General features: G+C 52.3%; 6 protein-coding genes across 6 annotated transcripts; 5 read left to right on the top strand and 1 right to left on the bottom strand.

Moving 5' to 3' along the window:
• Nucleotides 1-185: 185 nt before the first annotated feature.
• On the top strand, nt 186-2,774 carry SMAC4_03686 (uncharacterized protein; the record flags this gene model as incomplete). The annotated part of the gene is made up of 2 exons (XM_003351332.2): nt 186-1,701; nt 1,795-2,774. 2 exons carry the CDS (start codon nt 186-188, stop codon nt 2,559-2,561), a joined length of 2,283 nt encoding a protein of 760 aa, XP_003351380.1. The 3' UTR covers nt 2,562-2,774.
• A 7-nt stretch (nt 2,775-2,781) lies between these two features.
• On the bottom strand, nt 2,782-5,364 carry SMAC4_03685 (uncharacterized protein). The gene is made up of 2 exons (XM_003351331.2): nt 5,072-5,364; nt 2,782-5,015 (listed from the first exon to the last, which is right to left on the bottom strand). The coding sequence occupies exons 1-2, from the start codon at nt 5,211-5,213 to the stop codon at nt 3,304-3,306; spliced, it is 1,854 nt and encodes a 617-aa protein (XP_003351379.1). The 5' UTR covers nt 5,214-5,364; the 3' UTR covers nt 2,782-3,303.
• Nucleotides 5,365-5,619: 255 nt separating this feature from the next.
• Nucleotides 5,620-6,896, top strand: SMAC4_03684 (uncharacterized protein; the record flags this gene model as incomplete). The annotated part of the gene is made up of 2 exons (XM_003351330.2): nt 5,620-5,883; nt 5,942-6,896. Exons 1-2 carry the CDS (start codon nt 5,648-5,650, stop codon nt 6,894-6,896), a joined length of 1,191 nt encoding a protein of 396 aa, XP_003351378.1. The 5' UTR covers nt 5,620-5,647.
• A 1,403-nt stretch (nt 6,897-8,299) lies between these two features.
• On the top strand, nt 8,300-11,397 carry SMAC4_03683 (uncharacterized protein). Its single transcript, XM_003351329.2, has 2 exons — nt 8,300-9,715; nt 9,876-11,397. The coding sequence occupies exons 1-2, from the start codon at nt 9,100-9,102 to the stop codon at nt 10,895-10,897; spliced, it is 1,638 nt and encodes a 545-aa protein (XP_003351377.1). The 5' UTR covers nt 8,300-9,099; the 3' UTR covers nt 10,898-11,397.
• A 1,356-nt stretch (nt 11,398-12,753) lies between these two features.
• SMAC4_03682 (uncharacterized protein) lies at nt 12,754-14,974 on the top strand. The gene is made up of 3 exons (XM_066089993.1): nt 12,754-13,554; nt 13,594-13,721; nt 13,779-14,974. Exons 1-3 carry the CDS (start codon nt 12,943-12,945, stop codon nt 14,815-14,817), a joined length of 1,779 nt encoding a protein of 592 aa, XP_065947552.1. The 5' UTR covers nt 12,754-12,942; the 3' UTR covers nt 14,818-14,974.
• Nucleotides 14,975-17,341: 2,367 nt separating this feature from the next.
• SMAC4_03681 (uncharacterized protein) lies at nt 17,342-21,925 on the top strand (the record flags this gene model as incomplete). The annotated part of the gene is made up of 5 exons (XM_003351327.2): nt 17,342-17,389; nt 17,547-17,575; nt 17,660-17,777; nt 17,872-18,019; nt 18,104-21,925. 5 exons carry the CDS (start codon nt 17,342-17,344, stop codon nt 21,214-21,216), a joined length of 3,456 nt encoding a protein of 1,151 aa, XP_003351375.2. The 3' UTR covers nt 21,217-21,925.
• Nucleotides 21,926-23,197: the final 1,272 nt, after the last annotated feature.

Genomic DNA, 23,197 nt, shown 5'->3' with positions numbered 1-23,197 from the left:
CCTGTTGGCTAGGATACCTTACGCAACAATATACTCGACAGAGGATAAGCAAGCAATTGGAAATTGGATTCGGTTTTTTTCTTTTCTCTTCTCAATCCTTTCGCGGTTACGCCTGGTCTGAGACCATAGGTTACACGCCTACCCACTCGGGCATTACAACAACAACATCAATAACGGCAAACAAGATGAGACCTATCTCAACAATAAGACTCGGTCTCGTCGCCGGCCTCTTGACAACTGCTGCTGAGGCTGGTCCTCTCAGGAGTCGTGAAGTACGGAGGCAGGCGGCGTGGAAGAGGCACGATGGGGAGGACCACTCTACGGCGCCAGCAGGGACAGGAGGAGTAGGCGGTGATGGATCAACAACGATTGTGGTGTCTTACACGGTACCAGGGTTTAACACGGCGCCGATGCCAGGGTTTATTGGAATCACGACGGAGTTCCCGAGTGACTTTGGAAAGTCTTCGACATCGACGGGGGCGGCTGCGGCTAGCAGTGATCCTGCTCTGATGCCCGGGGGAGCGTTCGTGACAGTGTCTGGATCCGCTAGCTCATCGTCAGCGGCAGCAACATCATCCGCCCCGGCTATCACCAGCAACATCCTCAACAACCTCCCAACCGCCGTCACCGGCGCCCTCCCCTCCGCCACCACCACCGTCTCCCCCGAGATCTACGCCAAGAACCTCGCCGACGCTCGCCGCTACAACGAGCAGTTCTCCGGCCTCACCAAGGACACCACCTGCATCTCTGGTCAGGCTGCGTGCGTGGAGGGTGGTCGTGCCTACTGCAACGCCCAGGGCAAGTTCAACGTTGCAAAGTGCGCCGACAGTGGCAAGAAGTGCTTCGTCATGCCCATGACTACCGTCCAGGGTGTGGTGATTGATTGCTACGAGCCGGATGAGGCGGCCAAGGTTTTGGCGCCTCTTGCTGCTCCTATTGGTGGTGAAAATGGAGGTGGAGGAAGCGAGACTGAGGTTACGTCAACTATCCTGGTTACGAAGAGTGCTGGTACGGTTACTATGACGGTGCCTGCCTCCTCCGGAGCGATTAGTAGCAGCAGTGCTGGTGCTGGTGCTGGTTCAGAGGTGATCGTTACGAGCACGGTCCAAGTTACGGAGTCTGCCGGCACGGTAACCATGACGGTACCAGCCTCCTCCGGAGCGGTCGGCAGCAGCAGTTCACTGTCGGAGGTGACCATCACGTCTACCGCCCAGGTTACTCAGAGCGCGGGCCCGGTGACGGTCACTGTTACCGTTGTTGCTCCTCCTCCCGCATCGTCGAGTGCGGTTGCTGTTGAACCTATCACCACTTCTGCTACGTCCTCGTCGGTCATTGTCTCCCTACCACCCACAACGAGTTCAACCACTGCGTCCTCGTCAAGCGTCATCGCGGTTCAACCTCCCGTCTCTTTGTCCGCTCCGGTCTCCTCGTCTTTGGCATCGGCAAGCCTACCTCCCGCAACCACTACTGACAGCAGGACATTCATCACGGTGACTGCTGTTGTTACGGATGGCGGGAGCACTTATCCGATTACCTTCACCATGGATCCCAGCTCGGCTCATCCTACGGTTGTATCGTCTGTGTCTGTGTCTTCTTCAGCATCATCTACTTCTCTTGCGTTATCTTCCGCCAGCAGCATCGAGCTTGTCTCAAGCAGCATTCCTTCGTCGACCAGCATTGTTGCGGACATCACTAGCAGCAGTAAGTTAACCCCTTCTACCACATCCAAATCCTTCTCGACCCAATTACTCTCGACATCCTCGTTCCATGACGTTCCTAACCAAATCACTTCAGTCTCAGTCTCAGTCCCATCGTCGGCCCCTGCTTCAGTTACCACCAGCAGCGCACTCATCACCACGAGCAGCGCCCCCGCTATCACTTCCAGCATCAGCGAGCCAATCACCACCAGCGCCCCGGTTGCTTCCAGCACCACAAGCGACGACGACCCCCTCGAAATCATCCCCGTTACCGACGGCCTGACAGACCTGGTCTCTTATGGCAATCCTGTTGAGCCTACAGAAGTTCCCACTGTCAACGTCAAGAATATCAAACTCGCTGCCGGTCCTGCCGCCGCCGAGATCACTTCCGCTCCTTCTGCTTCTGCTGCCACCGCCGCTGCTGCTGCAGATGACAGCGAAGAAGCGAAATACTGGGCTACAGTCGACCGCATCTTCAAGCCTGCCAAGTACGCTAACCACGACACATTGAACGGGAATAACGTCAAGTTGGCGGCAGCAGCAGCTGCTGCCCCTTCCGAATCAGCAGTGACCGTTTCCGTCTCTGTCACCGTCACCGAGACGCAGACAGCCACGGCCACAGCCACAGAGTCCAAATTTCAGACAGTCACTGCTACCATTATGGGCGAGCCTGTCAAGGAGACTACTACGGTCACGGCGACAGAAACAAAGAAAGAGACGGTTACCGAGACCAAGAAGGAAACGGTCAGAGTGACGGATACGTTGATTCACAATGAGACTGCTACTGTCACAGAGACGCAGACGCAGACGGTCAAGGAGACGGTGACGGTGGATGGACGACCGGCGATCGCTACCGCTGCGTGAGTCTAAAGAACGAGATTAGGGCAAGGGGGAGGAGTTTTGCTAGTTATCTACCATAGTGAAGGAGGGGCCTTGCACAGGTTGGCTGGCCCGTGGATTTTAATCTGGCTATGTCTTTTTTGAAACAAAATTTCTTTTGTAAATACCTATACATATATCTAGCGCTTTTGGAACTGGAAGCGGAAAGGGAGGAAAGGTTTGATACCATTGAGGAGGAAACAGTCCTTTTTTTTTCTTTTTTTTTTTTTTTTGCATTTATCAGCCGGTTATATATATCAGACATACTGAATTCGCGAACTATCAGATGTGTTCTTGTTGTGAATGTAAAGTATGTGGTGGCATCTACACATCCACCTATTCATCGTTTTTCCCTCTTGCCTCGTTTTGTTTCTCCCTCTTGCCTCGTTCTTCCTTTCTAGGTCTTTCCCTTTTCCCCCTGCCGTAGGCCAATCTCACACGCACGGGTATGCTTTGTGGACTAAGCTAGGGTTAAAGCCAGTCCAATGGGCAAGATGCTGTATAGAGGTACCTTTAGGTATGCCTACTTACTGATGCTGTGTACGTTAGAATTGGACGAGTTCAAGCCACCATATTCTATATTCAATAATGGTTCTATATCGTCCTCGCGCTGAATGACTCCCGAATAAAAGATATGCCATGCCCTGGCGATCGTAGCTCATCTCTTCATTACCCCCGTCCAGTCCAATACCGTCCCATAGTAACCGTGCAACATCTCACAGCACTACTACCTCCTTCTCCTAAACCGACTATTATGAGCCGGTCCGCCCTTCGCCCCGTTATTTTTCAACTTCAACCTCTTGAAGTTCGCATTCGCCGTAGCCTTCACCATGCGCGGCTTCTTTGTTGTAGCTGGCTTTTCGTCATCGGCGGCATCCTCTTTCATTCCCTTCTTGTTGTCCTTCTTCTTGGTCGCTTCCTTCTTTTCTTTTGCTGATGGTGGTGCCTTCTTCTTTGCAGCCCTTGCCGCCTTTGCAGTACTCGCTTCTGCTTCGTCATCTTCTTCGCCATCTGACCCATCAAACTCTGACCCTGACCCTGACCCGGACAACAACGGATCCACGTCGTGACTATCATCTCCAGCCATATTCTTGGTCGCATCGAATTGTGTCTCCGGTATCATGTCGTCACCATCCTCTTCTTCGCTGTCATCGTCTCCCTCAGCAACCGGCGCACTAGGTCGTTTCGTCCTTGTCGGTCGCATGTTGACCTTCCGTGTCGTCCTCTTCTGTCCCTTCTTCTTGAACACCCTCAGTGGCTGCCCATTGCGATCCAATCCCTCCTTGCTCAGGTCTCCGTCATCTTGGCTGTCGTAAACATTCTCATCGTCGAATCCGCTTAGTAGGACTGGTCGCTGCTGCCGCTCCTTCTTCCTCTTCGATGATGGTGATTCAAGGAAGCTAGCTTCGACTTCGATGAGAGCTGCTTCGTCGTCTTCGAAATCGTTTGCTTCGTCTGGTTCTGCTTCTGGTTCCGCTGGCTCTGCTGGTCCTGTTTGCTTCTTCTTCCGGTCTTCACTTGTCGACGTGAGCGTCTTCTTCGGTGGTGGAGGAGCCATGTCACCGTGTTCCATTGCTTCCATCTCCCTTAACATATCCAGCTCCTCATCCAGCTTCTCTTCCTCCATTTTCCGTAGACTGGCTACCACGCTGCTCAATCCCCTGCCCTTCGCTATGCTGAACGGTTTTCGTGGTAGCTTCAAGGGCTCGATGTCCAACCACTCGCCATTCTCGTCCACGGGTGGCAGCGGCGCTGATGTACGACGCAAGAAAGCGGGTGTGGCGAAGTGTAGCTTGGACGCAGAGCGCTCGCCGGACGGCGTCTTGCCGAGAGCGTTTTTCGAGGGTGAGTTGTTCGCATTGTTCTTGCTTAGTGGTGTGGATGTTGTGTTGGTAGCGCGAACTCCAAGGAAGCTGTCGAGCAGATTGCGGTTGCGGCCAGAGGATGGGGTTCGGTCGAGGTTACGGTGCCGTGGGATGCTGGGGGTTATGAATTCCTTGTCGTCCTTCTCGTCATCGTCGTTATCGTTCTCGGGGTCAAGGGCGTGGCGACGTTTACTTGGTGTAGCCGTGAATCCGGGCCCTCGTGATCTGTCTTCATGTGTTGACTTGGATGGAGTGTGGGATATGAGGTCGAAGAGACCGAGAACACGGCCGTCTTTTTGGGGTGTAGGGCCAATCGATGATGGGACGACAGGGCTGAAGAGTTTCCGTGCAACCTCTGGGGTGATAGCTTCATCATCGACGGCAGAGTAGTGTTGTGATTTGGGGGTGGCGACAGACTTGGTACGCTTGGAGGGAGTTGAGGCAGATGGTAGAGATGTCTCTGCTTGCTTGCGCTTGCGTTGGCTCGGGTCTTGGTTGTCACTTTTGGTGGGAGGAGGAGGGATCTTTCCGGAGAGTATGTCGCGGAGTTTGCTGTACTGCTTGTATTTCTGGGCTGTTTCGAGATCAATTGTTAGCAAGTCTGAAGAAGATCAGTAAAGGGAAGCATACCAATATCCGGATTCTGTTTGATAACTTCGCGGGGCGGCTTCTTGCCGTCGTGGTTCTGGGCGTATTCCCCCTCGAATTGCTTGAGTTCTGCACGTAACTGTAGACTTTGGCTTTCATATTCGGCCTTTCGTTGTTCGTCCATTATGACGTTACTCTTGGTTCGACGAGAAAGAGCAATTCTGGACGCTGGGTGGAAAAAGGTCAGTCTTCTCAAAAAGTTGAAAAGCCGACAACAACTGAAATCGGAAATCAATTAAAGATACAGACAGAAAGCGCGTCTCAGTGAATGGGAGGACGCGACCTTTCCCTTTCATTGACGTTTCGCCCTTACGTTTCCGTACGTTACACCCCACCCAATCAGCACAAACAGTGGGGCATCCGTTCATCAGAACCCACTGACGGCAGGGGCTTCCGTCCCAACGATCCGCTAAAAATGTGTCGAACATGTGCAAGCAGCTGCACTGTATTACATCAGCACTTTGGGCACGTAAACAACTGAACTCTAACAGCCGCCACTTTTGCCCTTCAACAACATACTCCCCGCCACGACAACATCTACTCTCAGGGCCCAACCATATGGAAGCAAACGACGAGACTCTCGACATCCAAGCCCAAGTTCTGCAGACAACCCTCCAGGAGATCACTGCAACGCGACGGGCGAGTGCCGCCAGTGAGAAAGATGGCGACGGCGAGAACGACGAGGTAGCGGCGGCAGACGACTGCTGTGTCATCTGTCTGGATTCGATATCAGAAGCTTGCACTGCTATGCCGTGCGGGCATTCATATTTTGACTTTGTATGTCTTGTGAGCTGGTATGTTTTTAGTACCCAGTTGCCATATGCTTCGCTGAGCTAACAAGGGAAAACATAGGCTTCAAGAACACCCAAACTGCCCACTATGCAAGGCCGCCATCTACAAGGTCCGATACGTCGACTCGGCCTCGAATGAGAACTTTTACCGAGTACCTAATGCCCCGAGGCCGCGGAATAAGGACCAAAACAGAGGGGACGGGGCCCAATCGGGAAACCCTGCACTATCAAACCTCCTTCGGCAGCGACGTAACGAACAGCGCCGAAGACGAGATCACGACTCTAACACGCATAGCACACCCACCCCAGGTGAAGCTATCGAACGCCGCCGACACATATACCGGCACCAGCTATACTCTTTACACGTCGGCTCAAACCGCATTTCCGGATACAAACCAACACCAACGCCTGAGCAGTTCGCCACTACACCACACTTAATAACCCGTGCCCGTCTCTGGATACGACGCGAACTACAAGTTTTTGCCTTCCTCTCCGACCCCGAGCCCGCTGCTGGCCCCAGTAGCGGTGCGAGTAGCGCCTCCGAACGCGAAGTTGCCCGCCGTCGAAATAACGCCGAATTCCTCCTCGAGTATATCATAGCCATTCTGAAAACGGTCGACATACAAGGCAGCGCTGGCCAAGCAGAAGATATGTTAGCTGACTTCCTGGGACGAGATCATGCACGCTTATTTCTGCATGAACTGAGGAGCTGGCTGAGAAGTCCGGCGCACTCGCTGGTGGCATGGGATAAGGAGGTGAAATATCCTACAGTTTCAAGCGCTGAGGAAACCAGTAGGAAACGGAAGGCGCAAGAGTCCTTGGACGTAGAGGATGAGGAGCATGATGAAATGAGGTGGCTTGCCTCTAGATCTGAAAGGAGTCAGACGTCAAGAATGCTGGTACGCGACAATGACCGTCGGCAATTGGGCCATGAAAGGATATGGAGGCGAAGAAACTTCGAAGGACATCCTTGGGGGGACGGACACCCGGAAAGCGACCGCCAACGGCCAGGTTGACATACAGTGGTGCCGGCCACTTGGGTCAGAAGCTACCAATGGAACCGCATGTGCCGTATCGGGAGGCTTAAGAGCAACCGTTGGAAAGCGATCTCAAGTCCCCTTGCTCCTTGAAAAACAAGCTTCTCGGATACCCCGACGGTTGGGATATGCTTCAAGTCATTTCAGGCACTACGCCGCCCGACAGCATCGATCAGATTCAACCCATAGGGCTGGATTTCAGTTATCGAAAAGCTGTGGCCAGAAATATCCCGAATCACATGGCTCTGAGTAAGCGACCAACATGTGGCGGCGTTGCATGCATAGTGGTTTATGAAGAGGGTGTGAAACGGCATTCAGATGGGCCAGCAATTGTGAATTTGCCGCAATGCTGAATCGGTTCAACCACAGCATAACAATGGCTAACTTCGAACAAGGCCGTGAGAGTGTGTATCGACGATTCTCTCACCTACCGAACTCCTCGGAAGATGCTGCTTGGGCGTTTAAGGTATTGACTATTGGGAATTGATGAGGGTAGCCCAGACTGGAATCTCTGCCAGTGAGACTGTGACATCTCCTCGAGAAGGGTGTCTTCAAGGACAACAAGGATAGACCGTATCGGCTATCACGACTTGTCTAGACATCCCGCCTTTTCACGCCTAAGACACAAAAAGTCCAAGTACCACCCGGTGCGCTTTCGACTCGAGTGTACCTCAAAAACCGGTCACACCGTCTTGATGCACCTCCATCGTTTTAAAATCCTCAGCTTGTCCCGAAGGAGAATGTATCAGGACTCCCCGAACCCCCATCATGCGTATCTCCATTCTCCTGCATATTTCACCAGCTAGAGCCGCAGGCTCTGGGAGATTAAAGTAACGGACAAGAACAGAGACTAAGGCAAGTCATCGGACAATAAATGCCGAGTCCAAAAGTCTTCAAGCCTGATGATTGGGGAATTGTCAAGATGGCTTGTGATGCCCGTCAGCACACTGTCGCATTGCAGAGTGATGTCTTGTTCTTCTGGGCAATGGTTCTGGCCAGCTGAACACTAACAGCTTTGTAAGAGAAATGCTGCAGCTTCTGTTAGTGAAGCACGCCAACTTCACGATTCCCAGCCTTCCGAAGACAGACCCAATTTTTGCATCTCGATATCTTTTCTACTTCCACGTTCATTTATCCATCCCGTCCATCCATCCCAAATCATATTGTGTCTCTTGCCTAGGACGCCAACGGCAATTTTCATTTGGTGCTCCAATAGAGCCCGTCGTACCTCGCTTGTCAAAAGCCTCTTTTCAATATGGGCGTCCCGAAAGTGTGTGAGAATTGAGAATCGATGAGAGGTGTTGTTCCCGCTTCTCTCAGACATGAAGTTTCTCTATAGCCCCTACACCCTCAACCTTTTGAATCTTCACGCAACTGTTTACAGATCCTCGTCTGTTTAATCCCCAGACATATTTCCTGATCTCCACACTTCCGGATTGCAACCCTAGCTTCGCCTAGCCTACGCTATAATCCTAGAAATCCTTCTAAGAGGCTAGAACAAGCCTTGCAGCCCCCTGTTCACCATCAGGAAATGAAACCCGCATTTCCTCTTTACTGCTGACACTCCCATTCTTTCATTCATCCATCCAAAACAACAAAAGCGAACAAGCAATGATCTGCTTCTTCCCGTCCCGAATTCCAGGGTCCTTTTAAGCTTCTTCCATGAACTACAACTGGTGATGCGAAGAAACCATATCGACAGCCGGCGAACACGACGACAGCACTGGGGAAGTCGAACGTCTCCCCCTCCTCGCACTTCGGAGCACTAAATCATGCCCCCATTCCGGCTTCTGGGTTCCGGTTGAGAGAGAGCAAGCAATCTTTGAGACCATTTGAGATTGAAGTGCTCCACTTCTCCCCTCATACGGTCAATCGTTCAATAAGATACCAAGGATCCTCATTTCATCTTGGCGGACTGCCTATCCTTATCGTCCGTTCGAAGGTTTTCGTGTGCAGCTATTCGGAGTCGCTAGGGGTTGAGGTTGTGGTTGAGATCCCCCCTTTCAATATCGGCCCGGATTCACGAGCGGCTCACATCAACCTTAAGCTCGGGTGTGCGACTGCAATTGCGACTGGGACGGTGAGTGCGCTTCCCCTCCTTACTCTTCGCTCTTTTAGGGGTGAAGCTTTGTCAGTGGCCTGTGTTTTCGGTCGAGAAGTCGGAAGGAAACGAAACGGAAACATGATTCCCACCCGGATCGTCGCTACGCCCTTCTCCGCCTCCGTCTCCATCATCGCCGTCATCTTCCGACTTACCTGGTACCTCATCCTGGTAACCCTCTTCTATTCAACAGGTGTCACCTCCGCTAGCATCACTGCCGTCCGCCGCGGCTCGTCCAACGACAATGATGGCGTCTTCCAGGCCGGCATCGCGCGGAGTTTAGCCCTCTCTTCCCTCATCAACACCAAACCATCAGTACAAAAGCGAAGCGCTACCGAACACGTCATCCTCTGCGACTGCCTCTCGGCCTCCGGGATCCGGTCGTCGCAAATGGCATACTACAGCGCCGACGTCCAGGGATCACCGACGGGGGGCGTGGGGATCGTCGATACCGAGTTAAACACGACAGCAACCTGGTACAACGCCACGACATCAGCGACGTGGGCCGACACAGGCGTGACGTTCAAAGCCGTGATCGGGTACCATGTCGCTGAGGACGATTACGTGGGAAAGGGGAATAATGGATATGGAGACTTTAGGTGTTGGCAGAGAGCCAGGACGGGGTTTGCGTATGACTTGAAGGGGAATGGGAATGTGTGTGAGATGAAGATTGATTGTAATAAGGCTGTTGCGCCTTGTAAGTGTTTTTTTTTTTTTTTTTTTTCCATTTCTTTCGTGCACTTTTCCATGGTTTTGTCCATGAGCACTCTCTCGTGAGTGCGATAAATTGAGAACGAAAAATTGAAGCGGAACACAACACATAAGAGGGAGATTTGCTAACGCAAGATGAAAAATAGCCACCGACCCAGCCTATGTCCCCTTGGAATCAACCACTACATTGACCAGCGACGACGGCCAATCACCAGCTTCAGCCGGCAACACTCCTGCTCCCACTTCCACCAACTCGGCAGAAAACGCACAGCAACCAGGCCTCGAGAACAAAGACAAAGACAAAGTAATCTCCACTGGAGCCGTAATCGGCATCGCCATGGGCATAGTCGTAGCCTTTACTTTTCTCGCCGGCGGGGCAGGGTTCTTTTTTGCACGACGACGGCGTCTCAGGAAACAGCGAGAACAACAACGCCGAAAAGAAGCCCGAGCGGACTCGACCATCACGGAGTCACACTCCCCCGGTTCGGATCTCGCCAAGAGTCCGAGCGCCGTTTATGAGCTGGATGGGGAATGGTCCCGACACGAGATGGGCGACGATACGGGCCACTATGAGATCGACGGGCAGGTGCGGTGCGAGATGGACGGGGTGGATGGGGAGATTAAGGAGAAGATGGATGATGATTTGTTTGCTGATGCGGCGGATGCGAAGCAAATCATTTTGTGTTTGGATGAGAAAAAAGATTCGAAAATGATTATTGATGAGAAGAAGAAGGAAAAGGGGGAGAAGGTGCGCGTCAGTGAGAAGGAAATGGAGGCAAGGAGGGATAAAGAGGAGCGGGAGCGAGAGCGAGAGCGGCAACAACAGGAACAACAGCAGGAACAACAACAGCAACAACAGCAACAGTTGGAGAAGGAACAGAAGACAACCAAAAACGCTGGCGACGACCTACCGATGGTCTCGCCAATATCACCCCTCTCACCACCGGCGTGGACAGAGGAAGGAGTAGGGCAAACACCGTTTTGCTTACCGGCCATCATGCCGGAGCCGGAGAAGTTTATAGCGGAGGAATTCAGAGCACACAACAAGGAGATGGCGAAGAGAGAGAAGGAAGGGGTGAATCTCAAGTTCCGGTTTGAGGAAGAAACGCAGAAGTATATAAAGGTCGACATACCGTCGGCAAGTGGGAAGGATGCGGGCGGCCCATAGGGGGAATAGCAGCGGCTAGGGAAGGGAAGAGAAGAAGAAGGATGGACCTCAAGTACAATCAGCGGGAAGGAGGGAGGGTTGGTAGGCGGGCTAAACGAAGCTTATGATTTACGACGTTAATATACCCAACGAGCCGATTTGTGAACATGTCCTTTAACGCTCGTGCTTTTGCCTCGTGAATGCTTGGTACGCTATAGAAGGAAAAGAGGGTAAAAAGAGAGAGCGGGAAAAAGGGCAAAAAAGATATTTACTTACTTTCGCTAGGAAACCGCTTGGAAAAACGTAAAACCCGCTTGGGATAGATGTGTTCGCTTGGGGGGATGTTCCGCTGTAGATTTTCGCTGATAAGTGTTTCGCTAGATGTTTCGCTTTTTCGCTTGATATTTTTCCTGATATTTTTATTTTTTATTTTTTTTTGCGCTGGGGATAAGTATACTCGCTATGGTACGCTATGGTGAATGAGCCCACCATGGGAGAGTGCCCAGAACTTGTCCAGACAGCCCTCCCATAGATTGTATTGGTCGAAAAGTTCGCACCTCGATGTGAATCGAGCACGTGCACTTTTGGAGTTTCTTGGAAGCAACGCTGGGACCGCTCTGCTACAAGACCAGGGTGTCCCTGCGTTTGTTGTTACTGACTTAACTGAACGCTAAAGCTATAAAGGCATAGTTAACCCCAAATTTCCCCGCACGAAACTTTGGTAGGACGGATGAAAGCTGGAGGTCCTGCCCACCGAACATCGATTGCCTGTTATATCGCATCTTGTCGATGAAATCAACTGTCGGTGAGTCTGATAGACGGACGGGAATAACTTCGGGTTCAAAGATAAGAGGGGTCGGGGTCGGGGTCGGGGTCGAATTCCATGTGCCGCAATGCCACTATCGCAAGCTGTGGCTGACTGAGTTATGAGAGGCAGTGCAGTCCGTAAGACAGCCTAGGTAGTTCGCCTAGATACGTAGATACGATGGGGCGTGATAAAACGAAGGCGTGCGTGACCGGAGCGTCGTCCGCATTGAACAAGGATGAAACGGACTGGCCGATGTGCCATGGACGATCGCAAACGCTGGGCGAAGCATGTAAGAGAAAAAAGAGAAAAGAGAGCTGATTGAATCGTCAACAAAAAACGGGTGTCAAACAGGAACAAGGGCGGGACAGCGGAACAGCGCCGAGCCAGCGCCGAGCCAAGACGGCCCCACAAAGCCGAAGACGCTGTGGAATAGATTTTCTTGGCGCCGGTTGAGCGAGGAAACGAATTGGACGAGATGAAGGATCCCATGTTCAATGCTGCTGTCGCGATGCCGAGCATCCGTGAACCCTTGAAAGCTTGGGTGTGCAAAAGAGAGCATGTGACGTCACCACATTTTCGAGAAACTCGTCACTCTTGAGAGCGTTGGGGTCATTTGAACAAAACTGAAGTGGTTTTGAGTCATGGAGATGGTTGGGCTGTTGGTCATGTATCCAATGTTGCAATGAAGAGAAAAAAAGGCACCTCAAAGTTTGGTTAAGGCCGGCCAAAATGCCGATGGAATCCAAGGAAAGAGGGAAAGATAAAGGCTGGTTGCGTAGTGTACTTGGATGTCACGGGCAGGGGAAGGAGCTGAGCTTCTCACTGCCTGGCTGGGCTGTGAACCGCCGAACCGAGCGACGAACGGCAGGCGCAGCGGGGTGGGTATCTGCCCTGCTGATCCTCCCTTTCGTCTCCATCCGTTCAAGTCTTCATTTTTTGGATTTCCATATCTGGTGTGCCGTCAGCCGGCTAATACCATAGCAGTTCTTGGATATCTACCTTATATACCCCTTCATCCCGGAACCGGTAACTGTTCTACAACTCCCTCGACTTCTTGCTCGTCTTTTGCCCCCAAGATTCAACAACCAGCTCGGAAGCGCGAATCGAAAAAGAAAAGTCAAACATTTTTGAACCTGAATTGTGGTGGTAGAATAACATGCGATTGGTCAACCAAGCGAGCACAACAGAATACTCATCCCTACGACGACTGGAGCAGGCTGGTTGGACTTGGTGATCTTCCCGAACACGAACTGCAAACATGGCTCCTCCATCTGCTGCAGAGCACTACCTTGAGCAACCCACATATGATGATCCTCCCGAGAATGGTTCACACGAGAAAGGCCAGGACAAGTCCGAAGAACACCACGATAACCCTCCAGGTGGATTTGACCCAACTCCACTCCCCGACGCCCCTCCCGGATATACCATCAAAATCACATTCCATAAAGCCATCAACCTCCCCGTAGCCGATATCCAAACAGTATCTGCCGACCCATACATACACGCCACATTGACTGCCGATGTCCCCAAGCGACACCCGGAGGAACCCCCTCTCACACGAAGGACACGAACCATACATAAGAGTCTCGAGCCGGTATGGGAGGAAGACTGGATTGTTGCCAACGTGCCAGCTACAGGATTCAAGTTGAAGTGCCGCCTATACGACGAGGATTGGCCGGATCATGATGACCGACTGGGGAACGTTACCATTGAGGTAGATCACCTAGACGAAGACTGGCCGGGATTCGGACTGGATGGCCAGTTCTTCGAGGTTAAGAAGCGTTCGGGCAGCAAACGCGCATACTTCCACAAGGGCATCGAGGCTCTCATGCATGGACTGAAATGGAAATCACCTCAGATACACATCAGCGTCAATGTTCTAAGCGTCTCGGATCCCCCTCACGCTCAGATGTGCACTCTGGGTCCTACCTACTGGGTCAAGCACTTCAGTCCCATGATCGGGCGGCTGACCGGTGTAACGGCCGGTAGTGAGGGGACAGACCTTGATGACAACAGCAAGATGCCACAGAAATACGAGTGCGTGGTCATCCCCTTGGAACCTGAAGTATGATGCATTTACTGACGGAAGAACAGTTTTCAAGCCAACGAAATCCAACTTGCTGGGCCAGTCCCCCCCAGATTATACCACCGATTTGTCGAGTTCCGTCCCATCATCGGCAAGATGTTTTCGCAAAAGGGTTTCAGGGGCCACATCCTCAACAAAGTTCTTCACAAGCAACATAGACGAATCTACAACTACGACTCTAGTACCGAATTCGGGATCTTTGCAGAATGCAGCAGAGATGCCTCCCTACAGTTTCTCAGGATGGCGCACTACGCGGAAGGAGGTCGCATCTTCACCTACGTGCTCACGTTGGACGGCTTGCTGCGCTTCACCGAGACGGGCAAGGAATTCGGTATCGATCTCCTGAGCAAGCACACCATGCACTCGGACGTAGCGACTTACATTGCTTGCTCGGGAGAGTTTTTCATCCGACGCATCATCAAGCGCCACAAGCCCCATCACACGCACACAGGCTCCTCAAGCCACCATCACTATGATCCGCAAAGCCCTAGTGGTTATGATTACACGTGCGACAACGGTCTCAGTTACGAGACGCACGATCACCCAGGCACATCCGAGTCCTCTCGCGACCCAGAAGACTACGAGCTCATCATCGACAATGACAGCGGCACCTACCGACCAGACAAGTGCGTCCTGCCCGATCTGCAGGCGTTCCTTCAGCGGCAGTTCCCAGGTCTGCATATCCGGGCCCTGGACTGCGGCGATGAGGAGCACCAAAAGGCCAAGAAGGAGCAGCTGGAGATCAAGAAGAAAGAGGGTACCAAGGTCCGCATGGTGCTGAACCGCAGCCCGAGCTCGAGCAGCTTCAGCTCGGACGACGAAAGTCGTCTGGAAGACCTCGATGAGATGGATGATGATGCGCCGAGGTATAAGAGTAAGAAGGAGAGGGCGTTCGATATGGTGGAGGATCCGAGCAAGTGGAGGGATTGGGTGCCGGGTATGCATGGCAATGGGAGTGGGAGCGGGCACCACGCGGAGGGGAGTGGGAGTGGGAGTGGGCATTATGATGGGAATGGTCAAACAAGCGGAATGACCAGGACGGTTTAGGGATCTGTCTCGGCTGTTTTTCGCAAGTGATACCATGGTATGAGAAGTATGAGTTTGGAGCGATGATGGATCATGACTAGTGACGAGTATTGATGGAATGGATTCGACGAAGTAGTGGTTTTGTGTTTGGATACAGTACCATGGGCGTTTATAGGCTTTGGAGCACGGCGGGCTCGTTGCGTTATGATATACCACCAAAGAACAACATTGACCATTCCGAAGTGTTAGTTCATAATTCGTACAACGTCACGTTCGATCACATGAAAGCCAGCCATAAGGCGAAACAGTACATACAGTACCTTACCCAATGGGTTCGTCTACAATGACTCCCTGACCATCTCCATTCCATACGGCGGCCCCATACAGTGGGTCTCCTCAACTGCAATGAACGGAGATGATGATGCTGAGGAAACACCCCAATCTTCTGTAGCAACCGCACAGAATGATTGCAGTCATTTCCATCTTATCTCACTGCAGGTCACGAGGGTGGTCAATCGTAGTAGTATCTACCGTAGATATGAAAATGATTGTCGCTGAATACCTAGTAACCACAATTCGGTGTACATACTTCTACGACCTCCTTGGAGGCTACCGTATGGGGGCAGGAGTACAGGACCCGTACCGGTATCTTACAGCATCTTCGTACCGGTATCGTTTCGTCATACAATTACAGACCGTAGCAGCCCCAGCGACTTGACCTGGAAGACGAATGTCCTGCAGAGAACACTCACCAGAAGAAGCCCAGAAGCCGCCATGGAAGCTGGAAATGGCCCGAAGCGACACCACACAGTGAGTTTCAGTGCTCCACGGCCACGGGGGACCTGAAGTCAGGGCAATCACCATGCGTTCCATCGCCGAAGTCATGCAGCTGAATGGCGGGAGCTGAATGCATGCAGGGCAGGGTGGTCCCGGGCCGCAGATGGCCATCCACCCATGCTTCCGCGTTGTTTTTGATTGATGTCGGTCCAGGTAGACAAGGTTGGCAAAAAGTAGGGTCTACTGTGTAAACCGGCCTGTTGGAATGCTCAAGTGATGGAATGGGAGGTGATAGGCAGCTTGGACATGTTGAGGCTTCCAATGGCAATGAATAGGAAGGATGATGGGGGTACAGACGGTCATTTGCTAGTGGTGGGCGAGTCGGGTGTGGGCTGCACTAACGGGGAAAGAGCCCCAATTTATTGTTGCGTGTAGAAGAAAGGAAGTCAGGGGCATGTCTAGTAACCAACTTCTTCCATGCGATTATGACGAAATGAAGGATGGATAGTTTACGTCAACAGTTCCAATGTTAGAAAGACGCGACAAGTTCCGCGCGTCTTTTGGTTTGAGAATGTGAAAGGTTAAAAAAAATATTTCAACCAGTGGTAAAGAGATTGTAGGTAGTAAGAAGAGTTAGTCTACTAGCACCTACAGTACCTATTTACCTAACCACTACCTAACAGAAGAACGCCGGGCATGTGCTATCCCCCGTGGTAGATAAGGTGCCCCACAAGGTTAGCGAAACGGTCCATCCTTCTTCTCCTGATTTCCTAGCGCTCCCTGGTATGACACCTTGCTCTGCACGGCGTCTCCCGTAATTTTACATTTGACCGTGCCATTCCACTTGGACTTTCTTCTTGGCGACACTTTGAACAAGCTCCCATCCATCCGCCCTCGGTCCCGTCGAATCTGTTTCAAATTGTCCAGACCCTTGGAATTTCTTCGTTAACGACAGTTCTGTTGTTCTCCTCCTTGGTTTCTTTAGAGGCAGAGCTACCTACACCGTAATACCTCTTCTGTCTGGTCTCTACCCTCTCCGGGCTATTATCCATTACCCTTCTAGCCGTGAGACAAGTAACAGTGGAAAGAAGAGCTGCTGGGGATCGACAACCAAGCCTTACAACAACACCTGGGCAATTACACAATTACACGCCTACTTCGATCCTAATCCCAATTCCACTTCCAAATTCCACCCGAACGTTACCCCTTGTCGGCCCCGGCGCCAGTCCGACCGCCGTTAACGAGACGAGACGAGACGAGCGAGGCTTCCACTTCCCACGCGACCAAGCAAGAGACTCTCTCCCCGAGTCCCGTCCCGACTACACTACATACATACATACTACATACCTTATCCTAGGTAGCTTTGAGGTGGTACTACCTACCGCGACAAGAAAAAAGAGACAGTCCCGAACGTCGCAATTCTCCGAAAACCCGACCGACCGCTCCAACGAACAGAAAGAATCCCCATCTGATCATCCATGTTTGCATCCACGACGACAACAGTGCCATCCTGCTACTACAACCACAAAGACGCTCTTTTTGCCCACCAATTCCGATAATAATCTCTTTGGTTCCTTTGGCCCCTTGTCAAGGATACTACCATCAACCTATTCCCCCTCGACCACACACCTATTTTCGCTTGGATAGCTTGCGCTTCACTCCATAACTTGGATATAATCATACCCCCGACTCTCCCAAAGTAGTACTCGCAGTCGCTGGTGGTCCAGAAGCGGATGCGGACCGGGTCCCGTCCCGACGGCGCGGAGTGATGCAGACGGCAAAAGGGAAGGCCGAGGCGCTTGGACGGAAAGCCAAGGTGTGTGTGGTGTACCTGGGGTTGCGTTGCTTTGGCTTTGCTTGCCTGCTTCGATCGGAACGAGCCTGCTTACTCCCCCCTTAATCCCCATCCATTCATCCGTATGATCAAGATTGCAGGAATGGGAATGCTGACACTGCGGTCTTGCCCACCACAGCTTGCGAGTTCATATCAGGAGTTGCTCGAGTAAGTTTTCTCCAATAAAACGTTCCTTGCACGAAAGAAGCCACAATTCGCTAATCCTCTTCTGTCGTCTCTTCTGTTGCGCAGCGAATTTTCGAGCAAAGACCTACGATCGGTTGGCAACTATACCCTCGGACGACTAATTGGCAAAGGATCCTTCGGCAAGGTCTACTTGGCCACCCACAAACTTACAAATGGCTCCAAGGTGCGTGTTGCGCTGGCGGTGGCTTGGTCCCTGAAAGCCTCTTTCTATCCTTTCCGAGACACTCGGGACTAATCTTCCTCGGTCGCATATATAGGTCGTGCTCAAGTCAGCCAACAAGGATGACACCAACCTCGCTCGCGAAATCCATCATCATCGCCAATTCGTCCACCCGCACATCGCCCGACTATACGAGGTGGTCGTGACGGAGAACCTGGTGTGGATGGTGCTAGAATATTGTCCAGGTACGAAAACAAGAACAGAGGTCTCCTTCGACATCACCTTCGCCCGTACGCGCCCTCTCTAAATTACGTTAATGTGTTTCACAGGCGACGAATTGTACAACTACCTTCTTCAACATGGCAAGCTATCGGTCGACAAGGTTCAGAGGATCTTTGCGCAACTGGTGGGCGCCGTGTGCTACGTCCATCGACAATCCTGTGTCCATCGGGATCTGAAACTGGAAAATATCCTGCTCGACAAACACGAGAACGTCAAGCTATGCGACTTTGGTTTCACACGGGAATATGAGGGCAAGGCCAACTACCTGCAAACGTTTTGCGGCACCATCTGTTACTCGGCTCCGGAAATGCTGAAGGGCGAAAAATATGCGGGCGAAAAGGTGGATGTTTGGAGCTTGGGAGTCATTTTCTACGCCCTTCTCTGCGGCGAGCTTCCCTTTGACGACGATGACGAGCAAGTTACCCGGCGGAAGATCCTTAGCGAGGAACCAGACTACCCCGATACCCTTCCGGCAGATGCGCTGTCTCTTATGAAGAAACTCCTATCGAAACGACCCCTAATACGACCGTCTCTGCCCGATATCCTCGCGCACCCATTCCTCGCCGAATATGCGCCGCAACAACAGGAGATCCTGAAAATCGAGCAACCAGCCCCTTTTTCGACGGCGCTGGAACAGGAGACGTTACATCGCATGCGAAGCGCTGGGGTGGATACAGAGGCGGTGATGGAAAGTGTCATAGCCCAAAAGTGTGACGCCCTCGCTGGCTGGTGGACACTATTGATTGAGAAGGAGGAACGGAAGGCGGCGAGAAGGGAACGAAAGCGCAGGGAAAAGGAGGAAAACAGAAACTCGAGACGGTTCTCCCAGGCTTCTAGTCGACTCAATGCCTTGGCTACGGTGGAAGAGTCGCAATTCCCTTTCGGAGAGCAACCACAAAGACCACGAGGGCGGAGCGAGAGGAGAAGAAGCGGACCCTATCCGACTCTGCTCATCCCGGACATGCCCAGCTATGCCGACTATCCCAGAAGCGCGATTGAACCTCGCAGTCCGATAGAAGGGGACATGCCACCACCGCCGGTTGATAAGGACTCGATTAGGGGTCGGTCTACTAGCTCCTCGCGGCATAGGAAGCCGATTCCCCCACCGAAGGAGGGTATTCTGAGGAGTGCGAGGTCGAGAGGGTCGACTCTTCATCTGGTCACTACAAGTGAAGTTCTGGACTTGAACGGTTCTTTACAGCTGCCTGATGACCAGAACCAGGTGAAAAAGCGACCGTCCAAGACCAAGATATTCTGGAAGAATTGGACACATTGGCTCTTTGAGAGTACGCGGCGGCATAAGAACTCCCAGAAACGTGCCAGCCAATCCACCCCTAACTTGGCGGATAAGGCCGCGGTGCAGACCGCGAAGGATGACAAATCTAAGGACGGGGAGAGTCCACGTCCGCAGACGAGTAAGTACCCAGCAGCAAGTTCTCCGATCACGACGGGTACCGCTGGCCTACCTAAGGGTGTAGTGGCCAACGGCTACGCCAGCAAAGCGTCACCGGCGCTCTCCGCAAGCTCTGCTCCGTTTAAGAACAGTAACGCTTCCGTCGGCCTCTCGAGCTCGCTACCATCCTCTTTGCCACCGATTCCACGTACATACACGTCAGGGTCGTACAAGAGACAGTCCCTATCGCCATCGCCCCTAACACCCCGCTCCACCATGCGGCGACCGTCCGGCACCGCGGGCCTTCGCGGCAGGAAGTCCACCTCTTCGTCTGTCTCGTCCATCCGTTCAATGCACCACACCCACCACCATTCCCACAGCAAAGCTAGTTCAACCTCCTCCAACAATTCCGTTTCTACATCAGTCTCAAAATCCGCCCTACAAGCCAGCCGCAGTCCACACCACTCCGTCAAGGTTCTCCCCGCCACACCTACAACTGTCGGCTTCCCAAGCAACATCCGCTACGTTCGCGACCGCACCGGCCCGCCTCTAGGCATCGGCAGCCTCGGAGGTCCCGGCCTCTTTGCCTCGCCCAGTGAATACAGCTCATCCGACAACAACGGCCGTCTCAATGCCTCCTTCCTCGGCAATGGTGGCGGTGGCCTCTCCGTCCTCAACACCAACACGCAGTACTACCAAATGCCCCAGGCTCCCGGCTCCCCCAACCCGTTTGCCTCGGTCAATTCGGGGGGTTATTTCGGTCCGAGGGCAACAGGTACCGGATCACCTGTCGTGGGACCCGGTGGCCATGGCGGCGTGATGTTCGCCAAGAGGAAGAAGAATCTCTTCAAGGGCCCGATGCTCAACTTTGGCGGCAGTGCCGGTGGCGCGGGTCACGCTGGTAGCAGGCAGAGAGAAGAGAGGAGTAGTAGTGGTGCGTCCGGGTCGGCAAGTGCGAGCCATTCTAGGAGTGCGAGCGCTAGCGGGCTGGGGCGCAGGAGTGGGGAGATTACGATCCAGGAGGAGGAGGAGCCTGGCGAGGAAGAAGAGGAAGAGCACCACGGTGGTGGTGGTGGGTATGGTTACAGTAGCCACGGCTGGGGCGGAAGCAGGACGGGCGCAGGTTGGGGAGGACCAGGGATGGCGGGCATGGAAGAAGAAGAGGAGGTGGAAGAGGTGGATAACTTCAGTCCCATCATCAGCGGGCCGGGGGAGATTGTGGAGGAGAGGATCATTGAGGATGGGGAAAAGGATGAAAGTGCAGATGAGAGTGCGGATGAAGGGACGATCACTGATCAGCGATCGAGAAGGTCGAGGCCTTTGTCGCAGGATCTTGAAGAGGAAGAGGTGGCCCATGCGATCAGTGAACCCCGACCGAACGCAAACACGAACCAACAGACTCCGACGAGGTCGAACATACACGAAGAGGAAGAGGAGGAAGATAATGTCGATGTGGGCGAAGGATTCAAAGGGCTTGGGTACGATGTCGGGATCGCGATAACCACGGATTCCCATAGGCTGAGCACCGATGGAATGCCGCTCTCGTCATCCACCATTCGGGTTGTTCCGGAACATCAACAACAGCAACAGCAACAGCATAGACACGGCCACAGGAGAGGTTGGAGTAATGGTGGAAGTGGTGGAGGTGGTAGCCGTGGCAGTGTCAGTGCCAGTGCCAGTGCCAGTGGAAGTAATGCCCGTCATGGCGGCCCAAATAATGGAGAAGAAGGGGCGAGTAGCAGCAGTACCACCAAGGTTAGCAGATGACGGTTAGTGAGGCGGGCCTTGCATATAACTAATAAGTAAAAAAAAAAGTCAAGTGTCGAAAGTGTGTAAAGAAAGAAGGACAAACAGCAACCGGGCCGGGAAAACGAACTCAACTGAATTGAATTGACAGAAGGATGGATGGATCGAAGGATGGGTTGACGAGACGGATAAGAACGGATTGGTTGTTTGAAACAGAAGGAATGGCAAGCAAGGCCTGCTTATACCACTTACACATATTTTTTCTTCTTCCTTTTTTTTTTCTTCGTGCTTTCTTGTTCATACAACTGACTATACATACATATATGTACCATACCACACCATACCATACATAGAGATACCTACCTACCTAAAGCCGGTCCCGGGGACTCACTCGTTGGGCACGAAAAGGACCAGGAGACGGGAGGGGCGAAAAGGGAGAGAGGAGATTTGGCAAGGGGATGGGGAGGTGGATGAAGAGAAAATGGCTGTTTGGGCTTTGGGGTCCTGTTGTCTTTCTACTACTACGTTTTTTACACTTTACCTCACTTATTTCTTTTTGAGCAAGGGCCGCCTCACTTTCATATCATCCTTTTTATCTTTATTTTTGGTTTGGCTTGTCTTGTTTAGAAAGTTCAAGATACCATTTTACTACTTTTGATACCTCTTATCTATCTAGCTAATTGTTTACCTACCTAACTTTATTGGTGAAGGGTGAAGTTGAAGAGTTAAGGGTGAATTCGAAGAGTGAAGCTGATGAGTGAAGCTGAAGCGGAAGAAGGCGAGAGCGTCACGCAGTATCGCTTCCACTCAGACTGATTTTGCTCAAGGCTGCAACGCTCCGTCCATTTTTCCAATCTTATTCCCCTGCAGGTTACTATATACTTACCGTAGCCAAAATGGTCAAATCCGCCAGTGGGCTCTCCCTTGCCCTCGTCACGACCTTGGGCCTCCTCAATTTTGTTATTGCGGTTCCTACTACCAACCCAAGCCCCCTTGATTCCTCCCTGGTCGTAGTTCATCAACGGGATGACGCCCGGGCCCTTCCTGCCACCACCACCACCACCGAACGCTTCTCCTTCGCCAAATGGGTAGACGACATCATCGCCAACCCCGAGACCGCCCTCACTCCGGAACAAGCATTGCAGGCTCATCGTGACTCGCTCAACGGTACTTTAGTTGCCACTACTGCGAATCACGACAACCTAGGGGTAGACAAGCGATGGGATGCGGCTGTGGTGTGTAGCCCCACTCCTATTCCTCCGGCGCTGGTAAGTTTTGTATAAAAAGCACCTACCTACCTACCTACCTACCTACCTACCTACCTACCTACCTACCTACCTACCTACCTACCTACCTACCTACCTACCTACCTACCTACCTACCTTACCTGGCCAAATCGCAACAACGACCAGACAACAAAAACTGACACTATTACTACAAAAGAGCGAAATTGCCGCCTTGCTAATAAACAATCTTGCCGCCGCTACTGCCTATGCCTGCAGCACCTCCCCGATCCGCAGCTTCGGCAAGGGGTATATCAAGTATGTGGATAGCGTAGGAAACTCAGTCACGGTGGCAAAGGCTGAGATCACGGGCGCTACGTGCAATAAAGGTTCGGATCCTGTATCGAGGAGTTCTTGGTGAGTTTTTTTCTTTTCTTTTCTTTTCGCCCTTCTTATTCCATGTCTTTTTTGTACGGATGTGTTGAGCTACGACTAACCATACTAACAGCCAGTCCATTGCTCAAACTGCCGGTCTCATCATGGACACATGCACGTATACCGGATCCGATGGGCAGTTGTACACCCAGGGCATGCGCATGAATGTGAACGCGGAGTCGAACATGATAATCTGGCTAAGAGCACCGACTAGTTATTCGGAGCCATACTGTGGGTGGAAGGGATAGAAGTAGAGGTAGAAATAGTATAGTATGTGCGTGTGGAAAGTACCTAGGTACCTCTAGGCAAGCGAGCAGGGAAGGAACCTCAGGCAAATCCATGAC

The sequence above is a fragment of the Sordaria macrospora genome, chromosome 6, assembly GCF_033870435.1.
Source record: "Sordaria macrospora chromosome 6, complete sequence".
In the NCBI taxonomy this organism is placed as follows: domain Eukaryota; kingdom Fungi; phylum Ascomycota; class Sordariomycetes; order Sordariales; family Sordariaceae; genus Sordaria; species Sordaria macrospora.
This window is presented reverse-complemented; position numbering and strand designations above follow the sequence as displayed.

What these genes read in the sequence shown, in the direction of transcription:
- SMAC4_03685 (XM_003351331.2), bottom strand. Translation starts at nt 5,213, where the DNA reads ATGGACGAACAACGAAAGGCCGAATATGAAAGCCAAAGTCTACAGTTA. An exon ending in CAAACAGAATCCGGATATTG is followed by an intron (nt 5,016 to 5,071) that starts GTATGCTTCCCT and finishes ATCTCGAAACAG; the next exon opens with CCCAGAAATACAAGCAGTAC.
- SMAC4_03683 (XM_003351329.2), top strand. Translation starts at nt 9,100, where the DNA reads ATGATTCCCACCCGGATCGTCGCTACGCCCTTCTCCGCCTCCGTCTCC. An exon ending in TAATAAGGCTGTTGCGCCTT is followed by an intron (nt 9,716 to 9,875) that starts GTAAGTGTTTTT and finishes GATGAAAAATAG; the next exon opens with CCACCGACCCAGCCTATGTC.
- SMAC4_03682 (XM_066089993.1), top strand. Translation starts at nt 12,943, where the DNA reads ATGGCTCCTCCATCTGCTGCAGAGCACTACCTTGAGCAACCCACATAT. An exon ending in CACCTCAGATACACATCAGC is followed by an intron (nt 13,555 to 13,593) that starts GTCAATGTTCTA and finishes CCTCACGCTCAG; the next exon opens with ATGTGCACTCTGGGTCCTAC. An exon ending in AAGATGCCACAGAAATACGA is followed by an intron (nt 13,722 to 13,778) that starts GTGCGTGGTCAT and finishes ACGGAAGAACAG; the next exon opens with TTTTCAAGCCAACGAAATCC.